Source organism: Pteropus medius, unplaced genomic scaffold (assembly GCF_902729225.1).
Source record: "Pteropus medius unplaced genomic scaffold, Ma_sr-lr_union100, whole genome shotgun sequence".
NCBI classification, from domain to species: domain Eukaryota; kingdom Metazoa; phylum Chordata; class Mammalia; order Chiroptera; family Pteropodidae; genus Pteropus; species Pteropus medius.
The window spans coordinates 1,449,564-1,468,996 of record NW_024346771.1 but is presented as its reverse complement, the minus strand read 5'-3'; the positions used below and the strand labels follow the sequence as shown (position 1 = coordinate 1,468,996).

The 19,433-nt window shown below is 36.3% G+C and overlaps 1 protein-coding gene across 3 annotated transcripts in view; it reads left to right on the top strand.

The window, feature by feature from the left end:
• SLC9A9 (solute carrier family 9 member A9) overlaps positions 1-19,433 on the top strand; it is a 505,685-nt gene that overhangs the window by 261,435 nt on the left and 224,817 nt on the right. For all 3 annotated transcript variants that reach the window (XM_039876498.1, XM_039876497.1, XM_039876499.1), the window contains one exon: positions 2,410-2,498. In XM_039876498.1, the coding sequence (XP_039732432.1) occupies positions 2,410-2,498 (89 nt within the window). The remainder of the gene's footprint in view (positions 1-2,409; positions 2,499-19,433) is intronic.

Genomic DNA, 19,433 nt, shown 5'->3' with positions numbered 1-19,433 from the left:
GAAAAAAATAAAGTGAGATAGGCAAGTAGAAATGATGAGAGGTATCACTTTTATAGAATGAATAGGAAAAGCCTGTCTGATAATGTAACATCTTAAGGAAAGGAGGAAGCCATGTGGATATCTAGAGAAGTGCTTTCCGAACACTGGGAACCAGAAGTTCCCAAATAAAGGAGAGTGTAATAGGAGATGAGGTCAGACACCTGTAGGAAGGGGAGAAAAGGGCAGGCCCAGATCCTACAGGGCCTTTCAATTATAGGATTTCATTACAAAATTTGGAGCATATCATCAGCTAAATCATCTGAATTTTCTTAAAATAACTGCTATTGCTGGGTGGAAGATATAGACCATGGGGGAGCAAAAAGGGAAACGGGGGCGGGGGAGGAGGCAAATTATGAATCTATAGCTGTAATTTAGACAAAAAAATTATGGTGGCTTGGAAAGAGGTTTTAGAGTAGGAGGTGTTGAGAAGTTGTTGGTTTCAGGGTAAGTTTTGAAGGACAAGCCAACAAAATTGCTGATGTACAGAGAGAGGAGAAGTAAAGGGTGATCTCAAAGTTTTGGCCTTGAGCAGCAGGAGAAATGGAAATGCTATTACTGAGAAAGGGAAGACAATTGGAAGATCTGGTTAATCTAATCGTGCTAAGCCTATTGTGAGATAATAGATCAATGCAATAAATAAAATGATGTAAACAAAACTAGTGCAATCTTGACCCACAGTAGTTCAGCCAATCTTAGTCCCTCCCTCTCTTATGGAACACATTTGGCTCTTCTTCTTGTCCTCAGAATGCATTTATGCACTACGCACACATGCTCTCATCTTTTTTATTTGCTACTTTTCCCCAGATCAATATACGGTCAAAACATTTCCACTACAGGCGAGGGTCACCTAAACCTCACTCAGAAAAATCTCCAACAAACTACAGAATCAGCAGAGATGATAACTTACATTTTTAAATAAAGGAAGAAAAATATTTGATACCGAAACAACATGAATGGTAATCCTTCTAATACCTCAAAGTACTTAGAAAGCCTCAGGACCCTAAAAGTTTTCCCTAGTATTGTTTTTTTTTTTAATAAAAATTCTGCAATGAGTAATATATATTTTATAAGTATTTTTTTCTTAGAATTTCTGAGAAGAACCTAAGAAACTGAAATGTTACCCAAAAATCTATAGAAAGGCTTATTGAATATATATTTCTTGGCAAAATTTTCTGGTTGTTTTTATTCTTTTCCTTAAATTTTTGAAGCACAATATTTAAAGAAAATAAGTAATGTAAATGACGAGGCACTTCTATTAGGTAAATATGTCTTAGCAATATTTTATCCAAAGTCAACCCCCAATTATATACCAAATATATATATATATATATATATATATATATATATATATATATATAGAGAGAGAGAGAGAGAGAGAGAGAGAGAGAGGCATACAGTCTACATAAAAAAAATGCTTAGTTCTTTAAAATTCTTTATTGCAGATTGATTTGAAATGTCAGTATTCAGTTCACATATCTCTGTACTCTTAATCATTAGCATTTAATTTATGAGTGTTTTTATTTGAAACGTTTCTGCTGCTTAAAATTCAATCCAATTCCCTTGGTCTGAGTTGAGGAATACTTACATCTTATATTTTTCTCAAAGCCCTCCTCTATGCCCAATTTCCCATAATTAACAGAATATTTAATCCAAAATAGAATGTATCTCCCGCCCCGACTTCCCTACCCCAGCCCTGGGTCAATAACACACGGAATAACAGCCTGGGGGAAAATTTTTCCTATGGCTGCTACTCCTCTGTCCCCAGAAAGCAGCTAGTGTATGTGTAGCTTCATGTGGGATTTAAAGGTGGGTATAATAGGGGCACACAAGGACCTACCTCTCTCTCTTTCTCACTTGGCAAGAAAGGGCATTGGCAAGACAATAAACCCTTGTAGATTTCACATGTTCGTGACTCATGGTTTTTAATACTAAATTATGGTGTGACAGGAACTTCTTCAGATTCCTCAATGTACCCAATGGAAAGCAAATGTCTGAGCAAATACGCCAGCATTTAGTATAAAAGCAGTGAAGTAGTTGGCACTGGCTATGAGATGTCCAGAGTCTACTATATAGTCTTTTGTTCATGTTTTCTCGAGTACAACTTTCCTAACTTGTGACCAGGGGATCATTTATTCTCAGGAAGAATCTACTTTTTAAGACTTTTCTTCAGGTTTTTTCTTTAGATTTAATCCTGCCAGACCTATGTCTAAAGCAAGTAGCAAGGTTTACCCTGGCTTCATTATCATAGTAGTTATTAGCTGCTTTAACTCTACTGTCACCAAGTTCATCTCCTTCTAGCTGGGATAGCCTTACCCTTTGACTTAGATGGGAAAGAAAATTGGTTTTGACTGATATGTTTTTGAATTTCAGGGATAGTCGCTGTTCTCTTCTGTGGAGTCACACAGGCACATTATACCTACAACAATCTGTCACTGGATTCCAAAATGAGGACTAAACAGGTAAAAGAAAATTCACTATAGGCTTTGTCTCTTTTTTCGGTGTAATGGTTATGTAGCAATGCTGGCAGTGCACTCAGAATGAATTTCATTAGTAAAGAAAGAAAATAAGCTTAAAGCTTCATTATAGGTTGGATATTTATAGATTTTTTCTTCCTCCAAGATAACCATGAACAGTTCTCTTGGTAAGCAAAAATATAGTTATAATAGCCTCGCCCTCCTGAGAAATGTAGAATGTAGATTGTCAATCTTGAAGATGAAAGGTCCACAGCCAGTAATAATTCACAGTCACTTACTTCTAAAAGCATTATAAAGCATGTGAGAATGGGTAGTTATATAGACAGAAGGAAATGAAGAAGTGTAAGGAAGCAATGTTTGGTCTTTAATTGGATGTTTTCACTTCCAAGTAAACTCAATTGCCAGTCGTCGCACAAACAGAAAGTATCTCCCATGTGCCAAGAACACATCTGTTTAGATATTTACATGTGAACATTCATAGATTTCTTCCACAAACATTTGCTGCACAGCCTTTGTATGCCAAGCATTGTGCTAGGTACTAGGAATAAAAAGACAAATAGTATGTGACCCTGCCTTCAAGAGGTTCATTATCAAATAAGTCTGTTGATGAAGATAAAGGTGTATAATGAACTGTGGTAGAACTATCTCTAGAGGCTGTTTGGGGAGCATTCAATAAAGCATCCTCCCTTAGTTAGAATTGGGAAGGTAAGAAGAAAGTTTCCAGAGATGATACCCGATCTGGAGCTTGAAATACAAATAGAAGTTAATTATGTAATCATGTGGAAAGAAGGGAGGGATTAGCAAGTAGCAGGAGGGGCATTTGAGGACAAAGTTCTAGCATGGACAAAAGCTCTGAAGCAGTAAATTGAAGCACTGTAAATAGTTCTGTGTGGCTAGAGAATGGGGAAAGGCTGAAGCTCCTGGGGTACAACGAGCAATAAAACCACAGATATGACAAGAGACCAGCTTATAAAAAGACTTCCAGTGGAATATTACTCAGCAATAAAAAATAATAAAATATTTCCATTTGTGACGACATGGATGGATCTAGAAATTATTAAGCTAGTGAAATAATTCAGACAGAGAAAGATAAATACAGCATAATTTCACTTATATTTGCAATTTTAAAAATCAAAACAAATAAACAAAACAAAAACAGACTCATAGAAACGGAGATCAAACTGATGGTTGCCAGAGGAAAGGTGAGTAGGGGATGGATGAAAAAGTCAGAGGGGAGTATAGTCAATAACATTGAGATAATTTAGCACAGTGAGAGATGGTTTCTAGACTTAGTGTGACAATCACATTGTAAGATATATAAATGTCGACTCACTATATTGTACACCTGAAACTAAGATAGTATTATATGCTAACTATACTTTAATTATGTATAATTTTTATTATACATAAAAAAAAACTTTTATGCCTTGTAAAGGTGTTTAGACTCTATCCTAAAGTTAATGGAGAGTAGCTTAAACAACATTTATCATTCCACAGTTTTAGAGCTAGAAGTCTGAGATAAAGGTGCTGGTAGATTTAGTTCTTTCTGAGGGCTGTGAGGAAGAATCTGTTCTATTCCTCTAGCTTCTGGTGGTTTTCTGGCAATATTCAGTGTTCTTTGGCTTGTAGACACATCATCCTGATTTTTGCCTTCATGTTCACATAGTGTTCTCCTGATGAGCATGTCTACCTCCACATGTCCTTTTTTTGTAAAGACACTATTCATATCAGATTAGGGGTCCACCCTACACCAGGATGACCTCATCTTAACTCAACTAATTACATTTTACACTTTCAATGACCCCATTTCTAAGTAAGGTCACATTCTGAGGTACTGGGGGTTAGGACTTCAACACAGGAATTTGGAGGGGCGGGGAGGACATCAATCAGCCCAATAACAGGAAGTCATTAAAATATCCTGGGCAGAGTAATTTTAGGATAATTGGATTTCCATTTTATAAATATCACTCTGGCAGACAAGAGGAGGATGAGTCAAATAGATTTGCATCAGTGAGCTTTTGCTGTATAACAAACAACTACACAACCCCTCCAAGTGGCGTTCAGAAATAAACATTTATTTTTCACACATCTACAGGGTTCAACTATTTTGAGGTGGGTTGATCTGGGTGGCTGTGCTTGTCTCAGGTGGGCTGATTCACGTGTCCGTGGTTTTGCTAGGGCTGTATTCTAGGGCAGATTTGGCATACTTGGTTGGAGCATTGTACGTAGTGCCATGTGTCTGTCATTCTTCTCTTGGCAGAAAAGCAAGCCCCAACATGTAAGTCCATTTCAAGCCTCTGCTTGTATCACATTTCCTAAATATCCTATTGGCCAAAAAAATCTCATAGTTAACCCAAGATCAAGAGGCTGAGAACCCACCCAAGAACTCTGCAAAGTCACCTACCTCTCCGCCCATTAGGCTAATCACAAAGATGCAACTTCAGAAATTTTAAATACCCCTGGTTTTAAAAAATGGGCAAAAAAACTAATATTAATACCTAGAAATCTCCAATTTATAGTTTTCTAGGATCCTTTTAATTGTGGAGAAAACTAGCATTATCTAGGGTTTAAAGAGAAATGTCTTGGGCTGGCTTTTCCTGACCTCATCTGGTTTTCTGAGCATTTGTATTCTGGGATCTGAACTCTATTTAAGGACATGCACTTTTAAGTCATGCTATCTAGACTGCTCAGTAGAACTTCAAAGATAACTCACCTCATGGCGAGACAGCAGCCCAGCACCTAAAGGAGACAAAGCCAAAATCAGTGCCCCACAGCCTCTGTTCTCCTCTGAATGACTTGACAAGTGCTCCCTGATAGACTGCCAGCATCTATTCTTATAGCACTCTCCTTTAAGAAAGGAGGTGTGCTCATTCTTTAATATCCAGATAGTTCATGTCTTCATCTTTGTTCCCCACATCACCTTCTTTCCTGGATGCCTGGTTCATCGGAGGAGCTTAATGAATGTTAATTCCTTTCCCTTCCTTTCTCATACCTTTCCTCACTTCTTTTCTTTCAGGACCTTTCATTTTCTATTTATTTTTTCTCTCATAATATATACATATGTCATATAGATACATATTTAACTATACATGCACATATATACAAACGTATTCCCACTCTAGTCTACAGATTCTGAGGTCACCACTTTGAAAGAAATGAGATCCAGCCTTTTAATTAACTTCACAGGTCAGAGGTCCTTGTTCATACTTGCAGCAATATACAAGCAAAGTTCAATCTCCGAGTTGGAATCAATTACAAATTGTAAAAATTAAGTGAGGCAGATTTTGTAGAATAACTGAAGCAGCTATTTTCTCTCTGAAACATGGAAAGGTTTGGAAAGTGTTAGATGATGACACATAGCACAAAACACAGTGCCTTTCTCTGTGTCTCCCTACATCATGTTCACTGACAATGGGGGAAGTAGCAGTTACACAGCCTCTGTGCCTCTGTCCCCAGGGAGTAAAGGATGTCAGTGAGTGAAGTTTAGGGAAAATTCATGAAAATCAACTTTGTGTTATAAAATGCAAAAGCAATATGATTTACAAAGGAATTTTCTTTGTGGACTATACCAGCTAATCAAATACCTAGATCTGGATACAAAGACTATTAAGAATTATATATCCTTTATAGCTCCAAGAATGAGTGTCTTTTTAAAATTGTATTTTCACTTTAAAATATGTTTTGAAATTAATAATGACCTAGATGTAGGTGAATTTATTTTCACTCCAACCTATAAAAAACATGTAACATCACTATGTGTTAGGCTGAAAGCAGCATCATGGAAACACTCTGGTTCTGTATCCACCATGAGGATTTATATTTTGATAGCAAAGCATTTTATTAAAGAGCATATGAACATATGCGATAATCCCTTTCCTTAGACTTGGAGTGGTTCTCTTGCTTTAGGGTGTGTACAAGCACATCTAGACAAATACTGTAAGCCCTGACTCTTGCCCTAAAAACTAAGATCTGCTAGAGATACTTGAGATGAACATCAGCACACAGCCATCTTTGGGCCTAAAGTTCTCACCCTGAACCATCCAGAAGACTGCATACAGACCCTATGACCCCACTCACACAAGTCCCAGTCTGCCTCTCAATCCCTTCCTCCCTCGTGCCATCACTCTCTAGGCAGGCATGGGACCTGGTAAACTGGGCCAAACACCAGAGTGTTTCCAAGGTCTTTACCTTGCTAAGGCTAACTTACTAAACCACATACCATTCTAGTTAAAAAAAATTTTAAATTCCAGTTAAAATAATTTCTCTTTCCTTTCCTATAGTTCCAACCTAAAAATTACTTCCTATAGACACACATAGGAATATAATATTAATTTAAATAATTAATATTTATGATGCATTAACACTTATGTTATTTACTTTCCATTTACATTTCTACCTAAAAGGTAGCTCTTCTTATTATCACTTATTACCTTCATTCTTTCAACTAATATATTTTGAGAGCCTACTTTATGCCAGCCACTGTTCAAGTGGCTGGGATACAAGAGTGAACAAAAAACAATATCTAGTAGAGGAGCTTTATAGTAATCAAAATAAATAAGCTAAATAGGTAGCGTGTTTATGGCAATAAAGCAGAGAAGGAAGCTAAGGGCATGTATATACAGAGGCGGAGTTGAAATTTTAGATAGGCCTCAATAAGAAGGTTATAGTTGAAAGAAGTGAAAGAGGGAGCTGTGTGTACATTAGGGGCAGAGCTGTCCAGAAATTGGGAATGACAAATATAATGGAGACCTGGGGTACGGTAACCAATGTGGCTGAGGTAAAGTGAACTAGGAAAGAGACAATATCAGGGCAGTGACAAAGGATGGGTCATGGAGAGCCTTAACAAGGTGGGAAAACACTAGAGTATTTTACATACAAGCATGGCATGATATGATTTAAATTTTAAAAGAATGAAAGTACCAATTATTATCTGGAGAAGACTACAAGATAGACGGTTTGGTGGACAATCAGAAAATGAATGTTGACATGTTAAAGTTGGGATGTGTATTAATCAATAAAGTTGTGCTGTTGAGTAGTCAGTTAGACATGAAATACTAGAGTTCAAAAGAGAGATGTTGGCTAGAAGTATAATTTTGGAAGTCGTCAGCATAGAGATGGTATTGAAAACATGAAACTGGATGAGATGTCTAAGGGAGTAATAGAGGAAAATCCAAAAACCAAGCCTCAAGGCACTCCAATGGTAAGAGGTTGGAAATCAGTGAAGGAGAATACAAGTTAATAGTAAGTAGGGAGAAGTAAAACCAAGAAAGTATGGTGTCCTGGAAGTCAAATAAGAGAGTGTCTCAAGAAAGAGCACAATAGGGACTTCCAGTCAAGGAACGGAAGAGGATATCTCATAAAAAGAAAAACAAACAAAGAAAAAAGCTAGGGTAGCAATACTTATACCAGACTTTAAAACAAAGGCTATAACAAGAGACAAAGAAGGACCTAGCGATTTCGCTACTGGGTACTTAACTGAAAACCCAAAACACTAACTTGAAAAGACATATGCATCCCTATGTTCACTGCAGTATTATTTACAATAGCCAGAATGTGGAGGAAAACTAAATGTTCATCAATAGACAGATGGATAGAGATGTGGTGCATATATATAATGGAATAGAACTCAGCCATGAAAAGTGTGAAATTTTGACACTTGTGACAGCATGAGTAGTCCTAGAGGATATTATACGGAGTGAAATACGTCAGACAGAAAAAGACAAATACCATATGATTTCACTTATATGGAATCTAAAAAGGAAAATAAATGAACAAACAAAACAGAAACAAACTCGTAGATGCAGAAAACAAACTGATGATGGTCAGATGGGGGTGGAGAGTTGGGGAACTGGCTGGGAAAAGTGAAAGGTTTAAGAAGTACAAATTGGCAGTTGCAAAATAGTCACAGGGGCATAAAGTATAGTTTAGGGAATATAGTCAATTATATTGTAATAACTATGCATGGTGTCAGATTGGTACTAGGCATATCCTGGTGATCGTTTTGTAAGAAGTAGAAATGTCTAATCACTATATTGTACACCTGAAACTAAAATAATATTGTATGTCAATGGCAATTGAAAAATAAAAAATTATTGAAATTTTTTTTTAAAAAGAGCACAATGGATTGTGCCAAATACTGTTGAAAGGTCAAATAAGATGAAGAACATGAATGTCATGACACTAATAAAAACCATTTCGGTGGAGCATCAGGATAAAAGCCTGATTATTGTGGGTTCAAGAGAAAATGTAAAAAAAAGAAATTGGAAACTGCGTGTTTAGACAAGTCCTTCAAAGGAGTATTGCTGTGAATGGAGAGCGGAGAAATGAGATGATTGCTGGATGGAGAAGTGAATCCAGAAGAAAATTCTTTTTATTTTTAAGGCAGAAAAAATAACAATACTTGTTTATGCTGATGCGAATAATACAGAAACGAGAATACTGTGTGTTAAATGGTTTGCCAAGGCTTATTAGTGAGAGAGGCAAATTTTTTAATATGATATTTTGACTTTGTAGTTCAAATTATTTTGCTTTTTACTAAATATTCTTTAATTATAGCTGGGATAGTAGCAATTGTGAGGCTTAGCATCATTTATTCAGTAAATCTTGAATGGATAGATGGATAGATGAATGAATAAATGAATAAATGAACGAATATTTGGATATTTTATTATACTTTCAGCTAATTCACATAATAATTTATGTTATACTTAATTCTATCATTTTTGAAAATCTACCAATTTCAGTGCATTTTAATTTTTTACTAAAATACAGGTTGGGATAGACAGATATTTTAATGCATTTATTTTTGAAAAGCCAGATTTCTTGTCTAGCATTTATGGGCAAACAATCTCATCTTCATTACAGCAAATTCTTTCCAGATGCTTATTTTATTTCTATTCCATCATATGATATTTTTAGTGTTTATCACCATTGAATGGAAAAGTAGCAGTGCAAATCCAAATTTAAATTTCCAATAAAAATTAAGACAATGAGAGCCAAATTGGATGTAGTGTATGTGACTTTGTAAGAAAACCTAGAATGTAGGACAGGCCAGATAATATGGTGATAAGAACACTTGACAGAGAATCCAGAAAGCTGAGGTTGCCCCTCCTCTCTACATCTAATAGAGAGGACTTGGATAATTAATTTAATACCTATGAGCTTTAGTTTTCCCATTTGTAAAATGAATGATGAACTATATCACTGGGTTATAAAGATCATTTTCTAAACCTAATATTCTGTAACTTGACATAGAGTGTAAGACATGTATCTGGTTACTTCTCCCAGACTAGAATTGGACTGAGAGCACTTGCTTACAGACTGCAATGCATAGAGATGAGAAGAGGAATCAGAATTTGCCATTGATCTTGAGGACAAATCATAGGATAGCCTTTTTCAATAAGGTGTCAAATTAAATCCAAGGATGAAGCGATCAAAAATCAACGTCTCTGATTCAAACTGGGATAAAAAGTTTCAATGAAGGCTGTTTCCCAGGAAACTTTCTGCCGTTAAGTTAATGGTTACAATGGCTTTTTCTATGACTGCCTGGGTATAGATTACAGAGTTTACATTGCTACCACTCAGTCTCAAGTTCTGACTGAAGGGCTTTCAGGCTTTTCAATTCAAGTGTGGACTGAGCATGGACTAAGCACCACATGATTGTGTGGCAGGGACTGTGCTAGAAACCAGGAAGACAAAGGCAAATAAGACATAGTTTTCACTCTTAGAAGCTCCTCATAAGCAGAGGACACACACACACACACATGCACACACATACACACACACACATACATGCACACACACACAAACAACACCCCCATGTGGCAAATGTTAACTTAGGACCACAGGACTGAATTGCTTTCTAGAGACAATGTGTTCAGGGGAAGCTGATTTGTGAGTTGGGTGTTTTGGAGCAGGGTATAAGGAAAATTAGGAGATTATCATTCAGATTTACTAAGGGAATGAAAGCAAAGAAGAAATGGTATGCAGAAACATAAAACTAAGAAAGAGCTTGACAAGTCCCAGAAGCAAAGAGGTAGCACATTGTGACTGGGACCCAAGTTGCCTTGAGGAAGTAAGTAGGAGTCTGTTAGGGCCTCTGGTACAGGTTGGGGGCGGGCAGGAAAGTGAAGGATGTGAAAGGGAGCTAAGAATTAAAGTGGAGAGGTGAGTTCCGGTGAACTTTTCAGTGTCTCACTGTGCTACATTTAGGAGAATTATGCCCTATAAAGTTAATAATTGCTTAAGGCTTTTCGGCATAGGGATGATGATAATAATCAGATCTGCCAAGAAAATCAGATCTGTGCCTTGCAAAGAAAATGAAGGTAGCATTTTGGAGGAAATGACATCAATCATGACATCAATCTCACTGCTCACAACACTTGATTTTGATAACTTGCTTACATATTTAATGTCTAAATTTATCTTAATCTTCTGTGGCTCTGGACAAATTTTTGTTCTGCTTAACCTCTCAGGATATTGCAGTCTATATGAAAGGTTTATGGAAATTTACCATTTGTTTTTTCTTTGAACTTAGGAGTTCATTAAATTCTTGCTGAGTTAATAAATAAATGAATAAATGAATTATGACCATTAACATTTCAAGACAAAAAATAAGAGAAACAAGATATGCTAATTAATGGTTTTATTTAATTCTGAAATGATGCATTAATTTAAATGTAATGACTTGGATGCAGAAAGCAAATGTCTGGAGTAATCCTGAAATATTGAAGGAAAGATCAAGTACAATTTTATCTTTTACTTGTGTGAGTTTCCTTCAGTGTTCTCTGCCTTATTAACTTGTATTACAGTGATTTTGATTGTGGTTTTGTGCATTTTTTTCTGCCATTTTTAACAACAGCAGGCATGTTTCATTCCAGTTACCTATTCTGAGATACAGTTTCATTCCAGTTACCTATTCTGAGAGAGAGTGTTATGGGTAGCAATGCCTCTGCCTCCTGGCTTCTGAAGTAAGATCAAAGATCTCTTCATAAAGCGTAGAATTGGGTTTATTTTTTAACTTTAATTACATTTCTCCTGTAGAGACTTCTACCACTTTTCTTCTTTCCTTCATTCAGTTACCTTTAAAAATACCATCCTAGTAGGATTGAATTTATAAATGATAGCAAAGTGTTTAAATTTCCCCTTTGCTAAGCTGGTGATTCTTTTCAATGAAAGTCATTATATTGTATAATGGACATTTAGTAGTTCAGTTCATAAGTGTTCTCTTTTATGTGCTAATGAGAGTGGAGGCCCATATCATGGCAAGACCACACTGTATTTTCAATTCCCAGAAAGAATTATTGTCTGCGAACCCCTAGTTAAGAAGCCTTACTCCACAATTAATTTGCATTATAATAAGGACCACAAATGACCATTTGGCAAATTCAGTAGCAGTTACCTCCTATATGGCAGGTACTGGGGCCCAGAAAGAAACAAAGCTAAGACATGAACCATGCCTTTTCCCTGTTTCATGTAATATTTTTCTCTGATAAAGTTGTAATTGTACTGTAAATTCCCAATTAAATCTTAGCTACTCTTTTAACCACACATCTGTGTTTGTTTATCACAGTATATAATTGCAGCTGAAAAATTTTAGTCATAATATCCAAGAATTTCAGAGTGAAGTGGGACTATAAAGATAAACTTTTAAATGTAGAATTCTATTGGAGGAAACTGAAGCCCAAGGAAGTTCAATGACTTGGCTGGGTACAGTCAGTTCTCCAACCCAGGGACCAGCCTGGACATAGGTCAGTGCTCAAAGCACTGATCACAAGTTAAAAATACATAATACTTATCCCTAAAAGCAAGCTTTAGTTTATCAGTTATCTCTTACTGTATAACAAAGTATCCCAAAACTTAGCAGCTTAAAACAACAAACTTTTATTATTTTATATAGTTTTTGAGGGCTCCAAGCCCAGGAACATCAGCTTAGCTGGGCCATTCTATCTCAGGGTCTCTCATTTGGTTGCAAGCATGCTATTGGCTGAGGCAGCAGTGTCTAAAGATGAAAGGCTTCAGTTCTTCATGGTGTGTCTTCTGTAGGGCTACTTAGGTGTCCTCAAGTTGTGAAAGCTTACTTTACCCTAGAGTAAGTGAAATCAGAGAGAGAGCAAGAAGAAAGCAGCAATGCCTTTTATTAACTAGTCTCAGAAGTCACACACTGCCACTGCTGCCAGATTCTGTTAGAAACAAGTCACTAAGATAAGATCACACTTAATGGGAGAGGAATTAAGCTCCATCTCTTGAAGGGAGGAGTATCAAAGAATTGTGAACATATTTTCATACTACTGTGGAGCTTTATGCCATTTTTGCAAGTAATTTTTGATAATGGTTTCAATTTCTTATATGGTTGAATATTTAGATTTTCTACTTCAGTCAACTTTACTTTTCCAGTAAATCATCTATTCTCTCCATATTTTCAAAAATTTTAATAACATCAGTTCTTAAATCTATATTGTTCCATGCACTATAAATATATTTTATATAAATTGTCCCAATTAATATTCATCAAAAAATCCATGCTGTGAATACTGTCATTAGTCAGATTTTGCAAAGCCTTAGAAAAGTTAAGAATCTCACACAAAGACTAGAGTTGTACATCATAACCCATTATTATTTTTAATGTCTCTCTGATATATTTGAATATAGACCATTCTCAAGAAAATTATATGTATATATTTCCCCCTTTTTTAAATTTATGGAACTGTATATGATACTGATAATTTTAAGAAAGAGCATTTGGATTTATTTACCCATTCTACTATTGTTTGCCCTAATTCATTCCTTTCTCCTTTTATCACTATCTTTCTTCTTCCTCTCCTTGGGCTTTTCTTCTTTTTTCTTGTCCCCTTTAACAGAGAATAATGAACCCAAGTAACCTTGTCCCTGCTAACCACCACTCCTCCCCTTACTCTTCTTTTCCTTTATCAGCTTTAACACTGACCTGAAAGAGCCATAATAGGCAGAACCCAAAATGTCTTTCCTTTTCCTACCAAAGTATTGCTGCTATCACATCTTCTATTCTGTTCACCTCTTCATCTTGTGACAGATATTATATTCCATTTTCCCTTTTGCTTTTCTTCTTCTTCAGGATTAATCAATGTTCCATGGAGCTAAGAGTGATTAAGTATTATTATTATTTTCTTCTGCTTTTTCATCACCAGAATAAAAGCTCCGTATCAGATTCACCTTCAGGACCATCTTTATCTAGATCCAATAGGCATCATCTTTGTGGCCTATATTAATTCAACTTTAAATGTCTTGCCAAGATTCCGAAGTTTTCTCTTAATTTTTATCTTTCTAAGTTTTCAAAACCACAAGAAAGTATACTTATCTCATTCAGCATATTTTAAAATTTAATTTCTTTATTATATTTTACCCCAAATAATGGCCATGTATTCTTTTTCACTATGTAGGCTTCAGTTCCTCAGAAAGATGATACTCTCTCGCTCTCTCTTGTTCTCTCACTCTCACTCTTTGTCTCACTCTCTTTTTTCTCTCAGTTTTTTCACCTTCACACACACATACACACACACAATGCCATCATTAGTGCTTGAATATCAACATATAAATATACATGATTTATGTCCTTCTGTGTATGGGTCTGATTCAATGCATAGTGGAAAACTTTATCTGACTAGGATTTAAGAGATCAGCTAGCCTGATCCCTGTTTTGATGGCATTCAAGACAGATGGTTGCTCATTATTACCTCAGAATTTCTAAGAATGGCAATGGCATAACCCCCTCGAATAGCCCATTACATTTTTATCACCTGTCTTGATAGGTGCAGGTATGAAGGGCCATTATAGTCTCATAATGGCATTTTGGGATGATAAATGGAAATTACTGTAATTTTTCTACTCATTTTAATTAAATTTTATAGATAGAGCACAAAAAACATCAAGGCTGAATATGTGAACTGGAGTGTGTGTTTGTTAAAGAGTGTTGCCAAATTTAAGGATGCTATTTCCTTGATGGTCTTGAAAGATGTAGCAAATGGATTTCATAAAATGTCTTTGTGCAGTTCCTTCAGAAGAGAAATTGAATTGCTTTTGGAGGGACAGCTCAAAAATCCAAAGAATCTCATCAGTGGAGGTATAATGCAGAACCTCCGAATAAAGTGCCCAATAGGCAAGTCTAATAAACGAGAATAAGAGTTTTCTTTTAGGAGAGTCACTTAATGTAATTGTTTTGGGTTACACTGAGAAAGAACTTGATAGGAGTCAGGAGTGGCCAACTCGTTCTTGAGGGAGAGGAGAATGTCCCTTGTAATGGACCTGCTTTAACAGTGAACACACAGGTAACACACTATTTCTTATTTTTCCACTTGTTCCAAGCTGTTAAAAACTATGCTTGAAAATATATATCTTTTACCATTTTGTACTCTGCCTTGCTCTATTCAGATTAAATTTTCAAGGACAAACTATAGAAACAAAGATACTTGATTGAAAATAAAAGAATTCTTTTGAGAAAGAATATCTAATCCTTTCTCAGTTATTGTAGGTAACAATTTGCACAACTCTTCTCTTCTCCAGAGATCTGTGAAAATGTGGGGTCGTTGGGACTCAGATTCTGAGAAAGTGTTATTTTTGGTTCCTAGGACAATGACTTTATACCTCAGCACTTGTCATCCTCCAGCTTGCTTTTCCCTTATAAAGATGCTACTCTGATGATAGCACAGAGGCCAACAACATAGGACCATGTTAGAAGATCTTTTGGCCAACTAGAAAGAGATGGGCAGAGAGAGGTGCAAAGGTAACTCCTGTCAAGTTTCAGTGTTCTGAGTTCTGATGCAGATTTCTGGATGATTAATGTAAAGTTCTTTGAGCAGCCTCCAGGGTCTTCCCTGGGACCACAAGGAAAACTATAGCTTAACTTTCTAAGCTCTTATGCAGGTATTCTCATATTGTGGTCTGCAAACTGGTGATGCAGTTTGATGATATTGTCTATACTCATTTCTGGTGTAAATTAATGATTTACACCACGCTCTTCAGGTAAAACACCACCATTCTACCCATTTGTGCTGATTTATTTTGATTTTTTTACTTGTACCAAGTTGAGACGGGTAGTATACAGGAGTCTTTTGCTTCACCCAAGTATATTAGAGACTAAGAGTTTAAGATTATCTAACCTTCCAGGGAAAAATAGCTTGATTTTAAGGGAACATTTTTTTTTTTCTCATTTGGCCCTACTGAATGTTTTATGTAATGGTGGGACTGTTGCTAGGACTCTGATATATGAGCCTGTAGAATAAGGCTACGGCTTTCTTTAAGGGCCTTCTCTATGTTCTGGGTGGAAAACACCTTATCAAAGACTCTGGAATATTCACAGACACTACCACAGGTATCTAGCTCTAGTTTCTGATTTGCTCAAGGTGCCTCAAGAGAAAGAGCTCGAATTTTACCTGTAATTGGGACTCAGACATATAATAATATATGTGTGAGGAAGGTTTAATGAAAGAAGTCAGACACAGAGAGGAATAACTAAGCCCTTAAGAAGGAAATTCCTATAAATGAGAAAATGTCTGGTACAGCCTGAGGGTCAGCTACCTCTTGTTGGACCCTGTGAGAATGAATGTGCCTCCCCAACCCACCCACCTGCTGGCACGTCTGCAATCTGATGAGGACACTAATTAGTAAAATTGGGTGTGGGGAGGGCAGCATTATTTCACCACTGGAATGCTCCTCTCTTCACAGAATGTGGACAGGTAAACGTGAAAGAATTTAAGTGGGTATCCAAGTAACTCTACTAAAGAACCATCTTTAAAAGAACTAGACACAAGAAAATAGAGCTCTCCCTATGGGTTGAAGAGAGATAGTGGCTGAGACCATGAGGCAGGTAGAAATGGGGAGCTTAAGGACCTTAAGGGGCCAGAGGCAGAAATAGTAGGTGCCCCCAAAGAGTGAGACCGAAACTACAGGAACTACAATGCACCCAGCAGTGGAGAGCATGGTCAACAGTTTGGAGTAAAGCAAGGGCAGGTTGGTGCAGGTAACAACATTATGGCTGAATAGAGCAACCAAATGAGCAGCCAGATTAGAGGGATGGTAAACTTCAGTCTCTGATCATATATGCCACCCTGCTCCCTTCTCTGGGAAGCCCCCAGAGCAGTAATTCTCAACCCAGGCTGCACGTAAGAATCACTGAGGAGCTTTTACAAATAACAAATTTCTGATGCCTGGGCCCCATGCCCATGAGTTATGATTTATTTAGTCTGTGATGGAACCTGGGCTGCAATGATTTTTGAAGCATAACTAAGTGATTCTATAGAGTGGCCAAAGTTGAGACTCTACAAAGACACTGGACAGGGAAGGACTAGTGGGGGTCCTGTCATTTGGCAGATGGGAGTTTTGGATTCAGCAGATGGAAGCCAAACTGTCCAAGTGACTTCACGTGTGAACTACACACTGATGTGTATGGGACACTGGTTATACAATCAGGCAGCTCACTGGAATCACGATGGAGTTGTCAAAATCTCCAGGCCTGGTGCATTCTCCTAGAATTCAAATTTAACTGGCCTGGGCTGCTGCCTGAGCTGCAGAACTCTTTAAAGCTCCTCTAAAGAGGAGCTTCGAACGTACAGAAGCACTTGAGAATCAGTGATCCAGGGGGCATCAAGGTCACTGATAAAGTTCCCTTGTGGGATTCCCACAAATATTTAAGGTAAAAGAAAACGTTGGAGGGACTTTATATTCTATGTGAGTATGTGGAGACTTAGAGCCATCGAGATTTGGATGTTCATATAAATGTCCATATATTCATAGGCAGGACATTTCAGAGACATTACCCAAATAAGAATTTTCAAGTTCTTAGATCTGGAAAGGCAGTCACACTGCCCGAATCAAAAAGAACAATTGACAAATCTTAAAGGGTGACTTGCTCACCTATCTGGAGCAAATAAATAGAGATTTCACTCAAAGATTTATAGACTCAGTGTAGTAATCACAGCATATGAAGCTGTTACACTACAAAAAAAATGGGAGTTCAACAAAAATGAGTTATTTACTTTCACTTACTTAATCTTTAACATGGTAGAATGTAGATTTGATTAATATTTATTTAATACCTACTAGGTGCCAGTCACTAAGGTAGGTTAGTGAAAATTAGTATATTTAACCCTCATGACAAGAACTGGTGAGTTAGGTCTTATTAGCAACTATTTTACTGAGGAGAAAAATGGGATACAGAGAGAGTAAATAATTTCCTGAGAAAACACAACAAATAGATATGGATGGGGAAAATGGGATTTGAACAGAATCCAAGTCCAGTTCTTTTTCCACCATACCAAGCTGCCTTTCTTTCCTCTTTAGTGACTTAAAGGTATCTCACATCTTAACTCTCATTTTTAAGTTTTAGTTTCATATAGTAATTTATTTATGATGAATTTCATAAAATACCTTTGGAAAGTTGCTAAGTATAGAATCTATATGAATGTAGGCTATCTATATGAATTTACACTATCCTACACTATAGATATTTCTAGGAAAGAGAATTTTTTTCCACTTTTTCTTTACCTAAAATTACTTGAAGATCCAATATTTTCTTATAGTCAATACTTTTGAGGCTTGAGAGACTAAAATCAAATCTCTAATGTCATCAACCAAGGAAGCAGTGTTTCTTAAAGGACAGTGATTCTAATCAGTATACTCTGCAATGTATGAATTGGGAGAAAATTTGCCATGTGGATTTCTCAGAAGCAATGGCTAAAGCACACTTTGATAATTTTCAGAACTGTGCAAAAGAAGAGTAAAAATTTTTATATATAATGAGTTATATATAAAGAATCAAATGAGTGTTTAAAGTTATAAACAATATGCAAATATTATACATGTTTGTGTTAGGAATTTCAAATTCTTTAAAATTCTCAGGAGCTTTCATATTAGAACACTTTATTCTACTCACTGAATTTTTTCTCCACATAGAACATATTTGTATCATTAGTGATAAATACTTTAAAAGACCATAACAAACATATTCAACTACTTGGAAATAAAGAAAATTCTTTTTCCAAAAGCATATGTTAGTGCTTAATTTTAAGCAAGACACACAGTGTTTTTCAGAGTTAAGTAAGTAAGTAAGTAAGTAAGTAAATAAATGAATGAATGAATGAATGAATGAATGAATGAATGAATAAATAAATAAATATAATACTTGTAAATTTATTGATGATGTTCAACTGGATGTGCAAATATACCATCCAGACACCATTGCAGAAAGTGATAGGATTGAAGCTAACTCTAGGTTATACTTTTAACATGAATCTTTCTTTTATGAAAAAAACACTAAAATGTTTTTGTTTTTAATTAAATTTATTGGGGTAACATTGGTTAATACAATTATATAATTTTCAGGTGTACATTATAATTTGACATGTGTATATTCTATTGTGTGTTTACCACCCAATGTCCAGTTTCCTTCAGTTACCACATATTTGATCACCTTTACTTACTTTACCCTCCCCGTAAACCCTATATTTGACGCCTTTCACCCTGTCTACCTCTCCCCTCCCCCACCCCACTAGTAACCACTAGTCTATACTTCTCTGGTAACCACTAGACTATTGTCAATGTCCATGAGTCTCTGATTGTTTGTTGTGCTCATTTGTTGCTTTTAGGTTTATATCTCACATATAAGTGATATCATGTGATTTTCAGCTTTTTCTGTCTGGCTTATTTCGCTGAGCATGATTATCTGGAGGTCCATCCAGGTTGTCGCAAATGACAGTATTTCATCTCTTCTTATGGCTGAGTAATATTCCATTGTATATATGTACCACAGCTTCTTCAGTCAATCATCTATCGTAGGACACTGTTGCTTCCATGTCCTGGCCACCATGAATAATGCTGCTGTGAACATTGATGTGCAAATAAATATCTTTTTGGATATGAGTTTTCAAGTCTTTAACTAGTAGAGGGATT